We start from the raw sequence: 13,512 nt of genomic DNA on the forward strand, positions 1-13,512 counted from the left end.
CATGAAAAAAATAGTATTTTGTATTTCATTACCATCTCAAGTACATGCAAATTTATTTTACAAATGTACATCACACAACTCAAACTCCATGTGTTAAATTTAGGGTAAAATGCAAATGTCAAAATCCAGTTAACAGTGCAACCTTGATGTTCAGTTAACTTGTGTATCTTCAATTTTGGGCTAAACTGTGAATCTAATCCTCAATTACTACACCAATGTTGCTAATACAATACCAACACTGGAACAAAATCATTCATCGATTCTACATCGACGTGTTCATCCAAAAAAATCGAAACTTTGCTTATCAACTTTAATTGTCGCCAACCCACCATATCTGTCAAAACCTTCGGCAAATGATTCCCTAAGAACTACAATGATGTTCTCGACTAATTTTGCGCATCTAATCTTTTGCACATGACCTAGAACTTGAGGAGGGCGTCGTCAATGGCCACGACGCTCCCTCGGCGGAGAGAACAGGCAGAGAAGGGTGTGTGCCGCTGTAGTGCAGAGCTTCTTCACGCCACTGTCGCCAGCTAGGATCATCGGCCATTCTCTACTAAATCAGGCCAAAGTAGTTGCCATCTCCAAATCAATGCCTGCATCCTCGCCAAGAGAAGACGGGACCGTTTTGCAAATTTTCCGTGCTACGGGAAAGAGGGACCTGTCTACTATTTCTTTTTTCGTTTGTGCTCCTGCGAAAAATCACACTTCCCACCTGGATATGGACAAGTGTCGCCTCCACATTCAATTGTACTCCGTATGAGCTATGCACATTGTACACAACGTTTTGTACCGCCCAAAAATGCACCCGGTGACAAGTTCTTGTACAGCAGTTACCTCTGCTTAAAAACAGTGCCAAGGATCACCAATCCAAAATAATACTGTAGTGCAAATGATAAAATGTTAAGCCTGTTTAATGGAAAGTCAAGAGCATAGGTGCAGAGCTTCCAGAAACCATAAATTAGCCGTCAAATGTAACCATTATTTCGATTACGCCTAAGACTATCTCTTTGGATCTCACAGAGCGTCAACGTCTTCCAACATACGTCCACAAAACCCACCAGTAGCCGAGGCATTCTCAGCTCTCTAAGGGCCTGTTTGGTTCCCAGCCACACTTTGCCAAGCCAAAATTTGGCAATTTAACATGTGTTTGGTTTTTGCCACACTTTAGAGCTGCACACATCACTATCAATATGGCCCACTTATCATAGAGTGAATTTTTGTCAATTTTAGCCACACTTTGTGGCTTCCAAAATCCTAACCACACTTTTGTGGCTGCCACACTTGCCAAAATTAGGCTTGGCAAAGTGTGGCTGGGAACCAAACAGGCCCTAAACCATTTCTCCCCTTTCCGTTTGCTGCCATCTCGCAGTTTTAACATGAGCTTATATTTTTGTACAGGATTGTACACCACGCCGGCTGACCAGCTACGGTGGTAGCTCCGGCGCGCATATAACAAATAATGTTATTGAGGGTTAACTCTGACGAAGCCCGGGTGATTAGTAGTAGCGAAAATTTATTTACTGCCTATCCATGAACATGTAATCAGCAGCGCCAGGCTGGAAGCCAGCGCGAGGTGTGGTTGATTCCGCCATCTCTCTGAGGAAGGAGACAACGTCTTCAGATGAGTTCAGCAGGTAACGAGCATTTGAACGCTTCCTCCCAACTGCGCAGGAGAAATAGTTGTCGCCCTTCAGGTCGAGGACCGAAGACCCTTCACGCCAGTCGTGGTGGCTGTTTGCGGCCCCGTGGCCTGACGAAGATGACCTCTCAGGCGCAGCCTGTGATTTCTGTGCCCTTGACTGGGAGTTTCTGGAATTGCTTCGGCCATTAGATGGCCGTCCGTTCTGCCTCCTGTCGACAGATACTGAGGCACCGTCTGGTTTTACTTTGGATTCAGAAGGGTACTCAGGGTCGAAAAATACATAGATGTCCTCATCCTGAAAAAAAATGGACGTTATGAACAAAACCCAAGAAAAAACTAAATAGGTGAATTTCCAATTGAAATTGAACTTCTTGAATGATTCATCATTAAACTCAACGATGTTCAATAGGAATAAAAGAAGGCTTTGTTACTGACAAAACCAAACAATAAACGATAGATGAATTTCCACAGGATTCTAAAAGCATGTACAGTGATACAAAATGAACTTCTTAAACCATTTATAGTTAGATTCCTGTAAAAATGAATTATCGGCAAAATGAAAAGTTCCTGAATGTGTGATATGAATTTGAATGCATATTCAAATTCTTAGCGAGCAGAGCACTTGCAAACCAGTTGAATCTGCAGAATATCTGCTAGGACTTTGTTGATTTGTTTGAACTTCTGCATTATTGTTACATTCATAAGCATGTATCTTTTAGTCAATTAGGGTTTCATTGTTCTATTTGCAAACAGCAGGTTTGTAAGTGTGTATTTTACACTTTGCTGCAGTGGGTAAAAGGAAGGATTAGACTACCAAAGAAATTTCCTAAGATTCCCTTCCTCAACTTTTAATTTAATTGAAACTTCTTCAGCAAAAACACTATATATTGATATTATGAGATCATTGTGTACAAACAAATGATAGATTTAATTTCTGTAGTTCGTTTATTCATTTAAAAGATCATCATTTTCCTACTGTTATACACACTAAACTACTACTCCCTCCGGTCAGATTAAATCGACGCGGAAGGGAGCAAAAGCTAGTGTATCGCATGGGTAGACCCGTGGCGATTAAATAGGACCAGAGGTAGTAGAAAGGAGTCCGAGCTAAAGTCAGTGCAGAATTACCTTTCCGAGGAAGTGGCCTATACATAGTACATAGTCAATCGGAGTAACCATGCTTTTGCTATGAACTATCTCTCCTAAAATACGATCAATTGCAGCACCCTACAAAACGAATCAAAAATATGGTAGAAATATCAATTAGCTAAATAAGTAAATAATGTAAAAACTTTTCATCATCAGACTAACCTTTGTAACTCCAACAGACCGAACTTCAACTGACCGACTACCTTGAACAACATCCACAGCTGCGTTTGAGATTGGACCTGTCCACAAGTGCTGCAGCATATCTCTTGCTTGGAGCCTTCCAAACTCAACATCTTCGCAACAGGCAAGTGCAAATAGTATTGGATATTTTAATTATTCAAAGAAAGAACAAAAACTATGCATGGGACTCTGAACACTTACCAGCATACTTGTAATTCCATACAAATGATGTCTCACGATGTTCAAAATGAGATCTTGGGGTTCTTTCCGTGAAATATTCAAAAACATGCTGGAAAAGTGTAGATGGTGTGAGACGGCATACATTAAATGGTTACAGCCGGGCATTTTTCATCAAATAGATATACCTTTACACTGTCAACCCAATCCATATTCAGATGCTCTGGCATTGTTGTCATCCACTCACCATCAGTTGGGCGTAAAAACATTCCATGCTCTGCTGCCAACCACAAGTTAAATTCTCCAAAATTCTGCACAGGGGAGAAGATATGTTAATTTTTATAACAAATACAGTAATTACTAATCGCATCTTAATGAAAGACAGGAGTACTAGTATTACTTCATCAAGAACACTCCTGTCGCTTCCACTAAGAACAATAACTGTAGTGCGCTCATCCTCACAGAGGGCTCTCAAAGGACCCTTCAAGTCAGGATGCAACTTGAGTTCCATCTCCTTGATTTGATCACCGCCCCTTCTCCCAGAGGATTCAACTGGCTCAGTCAATGTTGAATTGAAACCCTACATTCAGTTATAGGTTCAAAAACAGGAAATGCAATGTTTATATGCTAATTGATTGCTAAGTTAACTGTACTATGAAAGAAAAACTAAATATTATTTGTAGATGCAATTCATTAAGTAGTTCAAAATGCAAGGAAAACAAATAGATTCCTGTGTAACATTTCACGGTGTAGATAAGTTACTGTTAACGAGTAAATGAGCAGTTTATGAATACAGTACCCCAATAAATGCCAGTATAAGCAACTTCGTGACAAATATCAATAGAAAATAAGAAATATGGTTTTACCAATATAAGTAGACGATTTCTGGACTGCAGATATTGCTGAATAGCTGTTCGACTAGGAAGAACAGGAGGAACTTGTCTTGTTCTCATCTGAGCTTCAGCAACTGTATCGTTTAGCTCACTACATGCAAAGTAATAGAGTGATTACCATAAAGTCTGAGAGACGCTAACAACATCTACAATTAAAGAACAGCATCTAAAATACTAAGAACTTAAACCAAACTACAAATGAGACGAAGTGGAAAAGAGCTCCTCACCATACAAAAGTTTCAGCCCAATCTTGTGCAGTATGAGTTGTTACATGAGCATAGTTATGCCTGTGTCGTTTCTCTCTCTCATCAGATGTCATCGTCAAAGCATGATTTATTGAGTCTGCCACTTCTGTAATATTCCAGGGATTTACAAGAATGGCACCAGCACCAAGAGATTGTGCTGCACCAGCGAACTGAAATTGCAGTGACAGCAATGTATGAACAAAACTCACACATATTTTGACGAGGGGGAATCCGGGAATGTGTGCAAAAGAAAATGTATAGGCATGCACACAGAAATATATTACAGACTAAATTTAGATGCAAACGATATTATTAAAAATCATAGATGATCAGTTACCTCACTTAATATCAGAACTCCTTTTTTTGATCCCTGACATGCAACATATTCGTAGCTTACAAGATTCATGCCATCTCTCAGTGATGTTACAAGAGCCACATCTAAGAAAAACAGAGGAAATGCACAACTCAAGCTTGATAAAAGCACTGAAGTGCTCATAGAATATTTTGACGAAAGAGTGCTAATTAAGTCCACAATTTTTAGTATCAAGAGAGCTGCCTAGAGTTACCTGTGACTGCGTAAAGAGCACACAAGGCATGGAAGTCAAGAGATCGATCCTGCAAGGAGCACATTATGTTAGATGAAACAGTTTGCTTCAGAGAGTTTCACACTTAAAGTTGGTCATAGATAGCACAAATAACTATCGAAAAACTAACCAGATGATGAATAGGAACAGCAGTTAATGTTCCAAATCGTCCATTTATGCGCCCAACAATTTCGTGCACTTGGCTTGTAAGCTTCTGATCTGCTCAAGGAATGAGAAAGTACTATTAAAACTACAAAAAACATATAATTTAAGAATGATATTTTTGAAATAAGTCAGCAAGCTGATACATTCAAAAGCATGCATGTGAACAAATCATAAGTGAAACATATGCTGTACTCTGCCAGAGATATATGCAGTGGCGGCCAAAAATACAGAAATGTTCTTACACTCAGGGACATCAGTTCTTGTTGGGACCGCGATTTGAAGTAGAACCACTTTATCATTCCATTCAGGATTTTCCTCAAGAAATTTTTCAAAGGCCAAAATCTTTTGTGGAATTCCTTTAATCATGTCAAGTCGATCAACACCAAGCATTACCTATCACAACAGTCAGGAACAAAATAGTAGGTAAGCCCATAAAATACATCAATAAATTAATAAATTTCAACCAAAAGAGGGCAATTCAAAATAAAAGGAGATCGATACTAAGTTTTGTGGGTTTGCAAATAAAAAATTAATGCTGTAATAATAAGAATGGGCCTGAAATTTTAATAGTGACCTCGGGGGAGCACTTATAAGTTTGAACCAGTAAGAAGTAGCAGGTGGACTAGGAAAGTTCAAGTAAACAATAGCAGTATCCCATCAGCCAAAAGAAGAGGCCCAGTATGACCAAACTTGCCTTTGAGAAGCAATTTGAGAGCATACTAGGGTAATCAGCCAGATAAAATCGCATCTCAATACTAATTTGGAATAAGCTCGGAATGCATGAATTTAATGTAGACAGCGCACGTGTCTAATCCCGTTGTCAAACCAATTTTCATAGGAGCCCACATCAAGCCATCAAGTTAAAAGTTCTATTTGCAAGTTTATATGTTGATAATGGGTCTTGCCATATTTTTAGTTCAGGTTACTCAGATGAAAGATTTGGGTGAACTAATACACACAAAAAAAGTAATATCGTAACCGAGAAAAAGATGTTATGTTTTAAATTTATCTGGGAGAATCAAGTGACGTATGACTGTCTTCTCACCTTCCTTCCTGCAAATCGCTGTGTCAATTCGTTGATATGTCTTTTTACTGCTGGAAGCTCCAACGCTCTTTTGAAACGGTCAGAGTCTATCCCAATAGGAAACTGAAGATTTCAGCCAAGTGAGTCAAAAGAAGCATCCAATTTGCAAGCTAGTATTGGATAGCTTATAAATCATCATAATTAGAGAGAGGAGAAGGTAAGAACATGAAGCATCCCAAACATGTCAGATAATAAACTAGCTAATAATAAAAGGAGTTGTGATGTGTACCGCTGCAACCCTTGTGAGCTTTCCCTGATCTTCCACACCTTCAGGGGTACCCTCGAGTCCGAGTATTCTGGTACATGCGCTCACAAAATGCCTTGCATAATCGTACGTATGAAATCTGTACAAGAAATCCAGTAAGAACTAAGAAAAAACATATAAAGAAGAAATCATTATCTATAACTGCATTTAAAAGAATGTATCTCATTGTTTATTTATATTTTTTAAAACTGATTCTGTTGGAGGATCAGAAATTAGTCTAAATAAAAATAGTATGTAAATTTGCAACCAAAATTCTTCACAGCAGAGGTTATGTGAGACGAAGGCAAAAACAAGTCAAAGTGGGAGAGAAACATCAGCATTAGCACTAAAGTGGTTCCTTGACAGATACACAGCCTAAAAGTATTTTTATGCAAGAAAGGCGTTTCCTGATTGTAAAACTAGAAGTCGGATTTCGTCGTTTAGACAGCCTAATTTTGCCTGATTTTTATACCTTAATAACTCTCTGAGCTTCTGAACTAAATTATTTGATTCAATTCTAAAGTTCTGTAAAAGTAGCTTTATTACATGGAAAATAGCTGATATCAGAGAATGTTGTTTACCCACTACAGCTTACATGCACAGAACGAATAATCAAAGTCAATAAGTCATCGAGCTTGCTTGATGGCAAAACATGCGTAAGAGTAAATTCAGCATAGCAAAGGGGAGATAAGCTAAACACCTGTACTTCCACACCCAAAATCAGCAAGATGTAAAAAAAGGAGAAAAGCAAGATTGCATGCTCACCCGACTAAATCAGCACAGAGCACAGAACGAAGCAGCTCCGAGCGAGAAGGCAGAGTGCGGTAAATCTCCGACGACGGGAACGGCGTGTGCAGGAACCACCCAACCTTCATGTTGATGTCATGGTCTTTGAGGCACTTGGGCAGGAACATGAGGTGGTAGTCGTGGCACCAGATCACATCCCCTTCCTGGTAGTGCTCGTACACAACGTCGGCAAACATCTGGTTGGCTCGCTTGTACGCGTCGAACTGCGACTCGAAGTTCCTCGTGGTGGCCAGCCTGTCCTCCTGCGGCAGGCCCAGGTAGTGGAAGAGCGGCCACAGGATGTTGTTGCAGTAGCCGTTGTAGTACTGGTGCACGATCTCCTCGTCCAGGAAGACAGGAATGCACCTCTGTTTTTGTTCGGATGGATCAGCAAAAACATGGTTTCAGTTAGGAGAGTGGTGACACAAAAAGTTCAGAAAGCACTGTTCTATTGGTTCAGGTGAAACTGTCGGAGATTGTGAACGAACGAACCTTCTCGGCGAGGGCTCTGGTGAGCGCCCGCTGGCCGACCTCGTCGGGGACGTTCACGCCCGCCCAGCCAATCCACTTGGCGTCGACGTCCTTAACGCCTGCGGCGTCAGAGATTTAGAGTAAGCAAACTGTTAGTGCAGGATTCAGTTGCATGCATCGCTGCAGCACAACACAATTGGGAGAGCAGGGTGGGAGTTTCTGGTTATTACCGAGGAGGGCACTGACGAGTCCGCCGGCGCTGATTTCCAGGGACCACTGGTCCTCGCCGCGGCGGTTGGCGGAGACAGGCAGGCGGTTGGCGACGACGAGCAGGCGCTGCTTCATGCCGCGGAGGCCGTGGCGGCGGAAGCCGCTGCGCGGGCCGGATAGCGGCGGGCGCGAGGCGAGGCCCCCCGACGCGCCTCCGCCGCCGCCGGCGTCGTCCATGCTGTTGGCGTGGCCGGCCTCGGGCGGCTGGGCGCTGAAGTCGATGAGGGAGGCGGCCGCGGGTTGCGCGACGTCGGTGTCCATGGCGTCGCCGGCCGTGGAGAGGAGGTGGTGCCGGCCCCGGAGCATCCGGTTCGGCGAGGCGGTCCCGCCGTCGCTGGAGAAGGGAGAGGAGGCGCCGGAGCTGGAAGTTGGGGTCGGCATGGCCGGGTCGTCGCCCCTTCTCCTGATGGCGCTGCGGTGGACGCCCGCGGCGTCAGAGCTCATGCACCGGCTCGACTAATCCCCCAACGCGCGCGAGACGCCGCGTCGGCCCTGCAGCATTAAGCGGTGAGGAACGGCTCGGCGGCGACAGGACGACGCTGGACGTCTCATCACGGGATACGCTACGCGCGGTGGCGGCGGCGCCTCTCTCGGAATCGCGCGGCGGCACGTCCCGAGGCGCGGGCTTATTAACTGCGTCGCCGGCTCCCCGCTGGCTGCCTCTGGTGGTGCTGAGAGTTCGTGTGTGACTCGTGTAGGCGCTCGCTCAGATTAAACCGTCGTACGGTGTGTGCGGTCATGGGCCCGGAGGTCAGTGGGAGTAGTATCTAAAATTAATTATTGGAAAATTACTTCACATCGATCAAAACTCAAACTCGGATCGTGATCGCGTCGCCGCGCTACGCCGGAATAGTATGTGCCAATCTGCCAAGATCGGATACGCGTGCCCTAACCTCCGGCCGCCGGCGCCGGCATCGACCCTGGCCGGATCTCGAGGCGCCGCCGCCGCACGGGGCAAACAATCAAGCGGAAAAGAGAGAAGACAGGCGACTCACCGGACTCCGATCGGTCGGACCGGCGATCTCTTTCCCCGAGCTGGGTCGCAATGGCGGCGCGCGGCGGCGCGTCTAGGTTATAACAGCAGAGCGGCAGGGCCGGCGGGGTAGGCTGGCTCCGGGGATGGGGCTGGGGGGCAGTAGCGCATGCAACATGCACAACAAGGACGTCACGCCTAGAACTTGCGGCACGGCCGATATGCGCAGGTGGGGTGAAGCGATTGGGCTTTTATTGGGAGCGATGGAATCCAGCACATAGCTCGGCTCGCCCATGAACAACCATACACACAAAGGCAAAACGGCCCTCCACTTTAGGAAACGGATAAATTCGCCCTCCTGGACAACTTACTTCATAGCTGGTGGGTTTTAATGTAAGCAACAGCTGAAATTTTTATTTCTCTTCCTCCACTATATCATAGTATATGGGCTATGAATACCTTCCACATCCATATCCATGTAGAATTTTTTTTAATATCTCACTGCATACCTAACAATTGTGTATTCTACGGTTCGACGGATTATGAAGTTTGTGTCCATATATAACTAGAAAAAATTGCCTTGTCCATGTGACCCTTTTAAATTCAAAAAGACACATGATAGTTTCAAAACTGTTTGGTGGATTTATGCGGCGGTGATCCACCAAACCGATCCAGGATGGAGAAAGAGAGGCCAACTTTATCAGTTTTTCACGGGTTTTTTCCTCCAAACCTAGGCAATTCATATTCATTGACTAGGTCGAAAAAGAGTTGGACCGTTTTATAAGAAAAACATGCCAAAAATCGGTGGATAGAGTTCTTGGCGTTAGTGAAGGGGGATCATGCTGTCAAATTTTTGACGTTTTCGAGGGGGGTGGGGGTTGGGGGCGCGTTGACAACTTTGCAAAATATAAAAAAACATGGACGCCTAGCTCGAAACTATTTGATGGTTGATGGAGATGTGATCAACCAAACCGCTTCGGGTGGTGACAGGGGCCATATTATCTGACTTTGGGGTTCCGCCTTTTGAGAAAGACTCTTTCTTCCGTTTCGTCAGCAAATGCAAACATAGAGTTGTCATAACAATCAAACCACCATTTTTTTTGCTTCTAATAATGTGTGAAGGAATTAAGGGGTTGCCTGATACTAAGCTGTTTTTAAATATAATGCATTTTCACTAACATCTTGATTTTCATCAAATGGTTGCTATTTTTTAGTTTGTTAGTTCCTTATTTCCGCGCAAGCCACTAGCTATATGCACTAATATTTCTTTTAAGGGTATTTTTCTTCAGTTGGTATTTATTACTTCAGCATCATATAAGTGACTGGGTAAAAACAAGAAATATTTTCTCACAATAGACTAGACTTATTTTTACGTTTAGAGAAGATCAAACTGATTAAATTCATCATGATAGAAATCAAAAGCTAAAAATAAGGAGACATAATTCAATACAACTTGAATAGAATGATTAGTAATACAGAAGCTGACATGACGTGAAAAATAAATAGTTGTAACAAAGAGGCTTGAGTGGATGAAATGAAATCTGTGAAACATAGACCAATGCATCGTTGGGCAAAAAAAAAGGGAGAGAAAACTTCCTATTATGACAATCCTCCAAAACTCAAGGAGCAATTAATAAGTGTTCTTTTTCCTATTTTGTGTTTTGATAATCCATGAAACAGGTTGTATTGGAATCGGCGAAATCATAGTTGACAATTTCCCCGATATGGTGAAAATGAAGGAAATATACTCCCTCTATTCATAATTACCTTGCATTCTAGGTTTGGTCAATGTTAAATTTTACAATGTTTGATTAAAAATATAGGAAAAATATTAATATCTAAAATATAAATTAATAATATTAGAATCGTCTTAAAATATATTTTTATATTATATAAATTTGAAATTTTATATAACTATTTATTATCTAAAATATATCTTAAAATATCCATTTATATTTTTATCTAAAATATATTTAAAAATATACTTCCTCTATTTTTATTTACCCTGCGTTTTAATATTGGATGTTGATATTGTTTGTTAAATCTTTCGTCAACCTTTTATATTTTTTACTTTGACTAATATTAAAACGCAGGGTAAATAAAAATAGAGAAAGTAGTAGAGATCCAGGCGTGCGCAGTTGAATCTAGTCTATCTGGTCAGTCAGCCGGGTGTAACCATAATGGGGTGTGTCCGGCTCACAAAAAAATCAAGCGACGGAGCACGTACCGGATGCTGACGGCAGCGGTGTAAAAGTTAAGAACCACGGCGGCTCGAGCAGCGCCGCCGCCCGCCACGTCAGAGCTCTCTCGTCGATCTCCTCCGGTCGTTCGCTGCATCGCTCACCTCACCTTGGCGTCAAGGCAGAGTCATGAAACGTAAGCGACGAGGCGTGCAGCCAAATTCAGTCTAGTGTAGATCAGCTAAGCATTTGGCGGCTAACCGGAGGAAACCGACCGACCGGACGGCTGGAAAGCGCGCGCGTCACAGCCATGCCTTGATTTTTCTTCCTGAATTTGTTTACGTCATGCAAATATTCGTGTGGTGGCTTTGCCTTTCGCTAGCTTAGCATCATATGCACCACACATGACAACAGAATGGAACGGCTGGCAATATGGGCGTGTTTGGAGGCTATTTAACCCGCGTGCATGTACGCACGGATGGCCATAGCATCGCCACGCTGGCTGCAGGCAAGAGGGTGCCGCGCGCACGTAGAAACAAAGGATCGTGTAAGCGACTCGAGTTAGTTGACAGAACAGTAGGACGCATCGTATTGAACTAACAAACTAGCCGGTTCACATAATAATCTATTTGCTCCCGATTGCATCGTGATTCGTGATATGGCTTGTAAGTTGATTTGCATCTGAGTTTTTTTCAGCTGCAAGTGTGGTTGCAACTGAGTTTTTCATTGGCTGTAAGTGGGGATGCAACTAACGAAAACTGTTCCGGATCATTAGATTTGTTTCGTCATTGGTTCTAGTTATGCATCATTTGACTCAGAACTAAGTTAGTTCTCGCTCTCGATTGAAAACTACTCACATCATTGTAATAATACTATGTTTTGCACGTGGAGCTAAAGTGTAGGATTTTTTGCATGGCCGGCGCTTTAGGGAAATATCTTGAACGACTGATATTTTGACGATCCGTGGCCAAACTCGTGACCCTGTCTGGAAGTTTTGCAGAATAATCCACCCATAAACGATCCAACACCTCCTTTTGAATGGAATACCACCATTGAACCATTGGAGCGCCCCCTCACACCCCACCCCCCTCCCCGTTTTGGTCATTTACATCAACGACGGTAGGCCAACAACCGTGAATAGGCGGGTCTTCCGCAAAGCAACCCTGCGGCCATACATGGTGGCTCATTTGGTCTCAGAGGAGATCTCGCAAAGGGCTTAGGCCCATACCAAGACCCCAGAGACTTAGCAGCTGCCACGTAGGTAGGTTTAATTTTAGCACCTCATGTTTTCTTGTTTTGGCTACATTATTTTTGTCCTCGGCAAAGAATTCTGTAATTAAACACTCTATTCTATCTAATCAGACATCATAAAACTCAATCTTAAAATCTATTTATTTTTCCAAAACGTGTTACATTAGTGAACACAAAACGTATATGCTAATGAACCGGATGCATTACTATATTTCGGCAATGCTCTTGTCAGCACACTGCACAAGTACAATCACACTAGCTAGCTAGTAAACCATCAATATATTGGTCTCTCAAGTCTCAAGTTTTCACACATATGTAGATACAGAAGTTGCATCAATTATGGCTGGCAGCCTCTGCGATCGATAGGACTAGGAGGATCAACCTCGATCATGCATGTGAAGGCCCTAACACACTAGGATGAGGTGGCAGGAGGGCGAGGCAGCTGGATGGGACGGGTCCACGGCTGCATGCACTTCCCGTGAGAGACCGACGGAGGGAAGCCTACGCCTCACCTCGATCGGCCTTTCTTTCTTTCAGTCGAGATCGCGATCCACGAAAGATGCTCGCAGCCTAGCTAGCGCCAACGTACAGTTGTACCGCATGCTTCTATCAGGCATCAGCTCAGCTCTCAGGTCAGGCACCAAAGCTCCCTTTAGCCGCTCTCCGGCTCACACGTTGTCGCCTAGCCTCACGAGTATTATGCGCCACCACCCCTATTCCGTTTGTTTTGCAGTCCGTATTCAAACTTCATACTACCTCCGTTTCAAGGAATAAGACGCACGCATATTTCAAGACGAACTTTAATCATAAAAATTAAGGAATAAAATATAGATTATATTATATGTAATTAGTATCGTTGGATTCGTATTAAAAAGAACTCTTTAATGATACTAATTTCATGCATATAATGTTATCTATTTAAAGTAATTTTTAGTCAAATAAAAATCACGTAAAACGAGGGTACTTTATTCCTTAAAACAGAGGTAGTAATATGGAGTATGTTGGAGTACTTTCTTGCATCTACTATGTACTACTGCACCTTTTTTTTGCATTCACCCACTCGAAACACATTTTGGTCCCGTTTTATACATAAAGTCCCATGGCCAAACCAAATAGAAGTTTACGTGGGAACCCCTCCTACAAATTAGATGAAGAAAAACAGCATGAATAGCCACCCCTCCTCTAGGCACCCAAGACTACGGGCTGCAGGTGAAA

The 13,512-nt window shown here is 43.0% G+C and overlaps 1 protein-coding gene across 1 annotated transcript; it reads right to left on the reverse strand.

Moving 5' to 3' along the window:
* Positions 1-1,331: 1,331 nt before the first annotated feature.
* LOC124707299 (alpha,alpha-trehalose-phosphate synthase [UDP-forming] 1-like) lies at positions 1,332-8,352 on the reverse strand. The gene is made up of 17 exons (XM_047238959.1): positions 7,854-8,352; positions 7,645-7,742; positions 7,132-7,520; positions 6,352-6,466; positions 6,084-6,185; positions 5,281-5,431; positions 5,004-5,092; positions 4,856-4,904; positions 4,627-4,727; positions 4,272-4,459; positions 4,018-4,135; positions 3,552-3,731; positions 3,340-3,462; positions 3,176-3,263; positions 2,957-3,087; positions 2,774-2,872; positions 1,332-1,940 (listed from the first exon to the last, which is right to left on the reverse strand). Exons 1-17 carry the CDS (start codon positions 8,335-8,337, stop codon positions 1,521-1,523), a joined length of 2,925 nt encoding a protein of 974 aa, XP_047094915.1. The 5' UTR covers positions 8,338-8,352; the 3' UTR covers positions 1,332-1,520.
* Between the last annotated feature and the right edge of the window lie 5,160 nt (positions 8,353-13,512).

This window comes from Lolium rigidum, chromosome 4 (assembly GCF_022539505.1).
Source record: "Lolium rigidum isolate FL_2022 chromosome 4, APGP_CSIRO_Lrig_0.1, whole genome shotgun sequence".
Classification (NCBI taxonomy): domain Eukaryota; kingdom Viridiplantae; phylum Streptophyta; class Magnoliopsida; order Poales; family Poaceae; genus Lolium; species Lolium rigidum.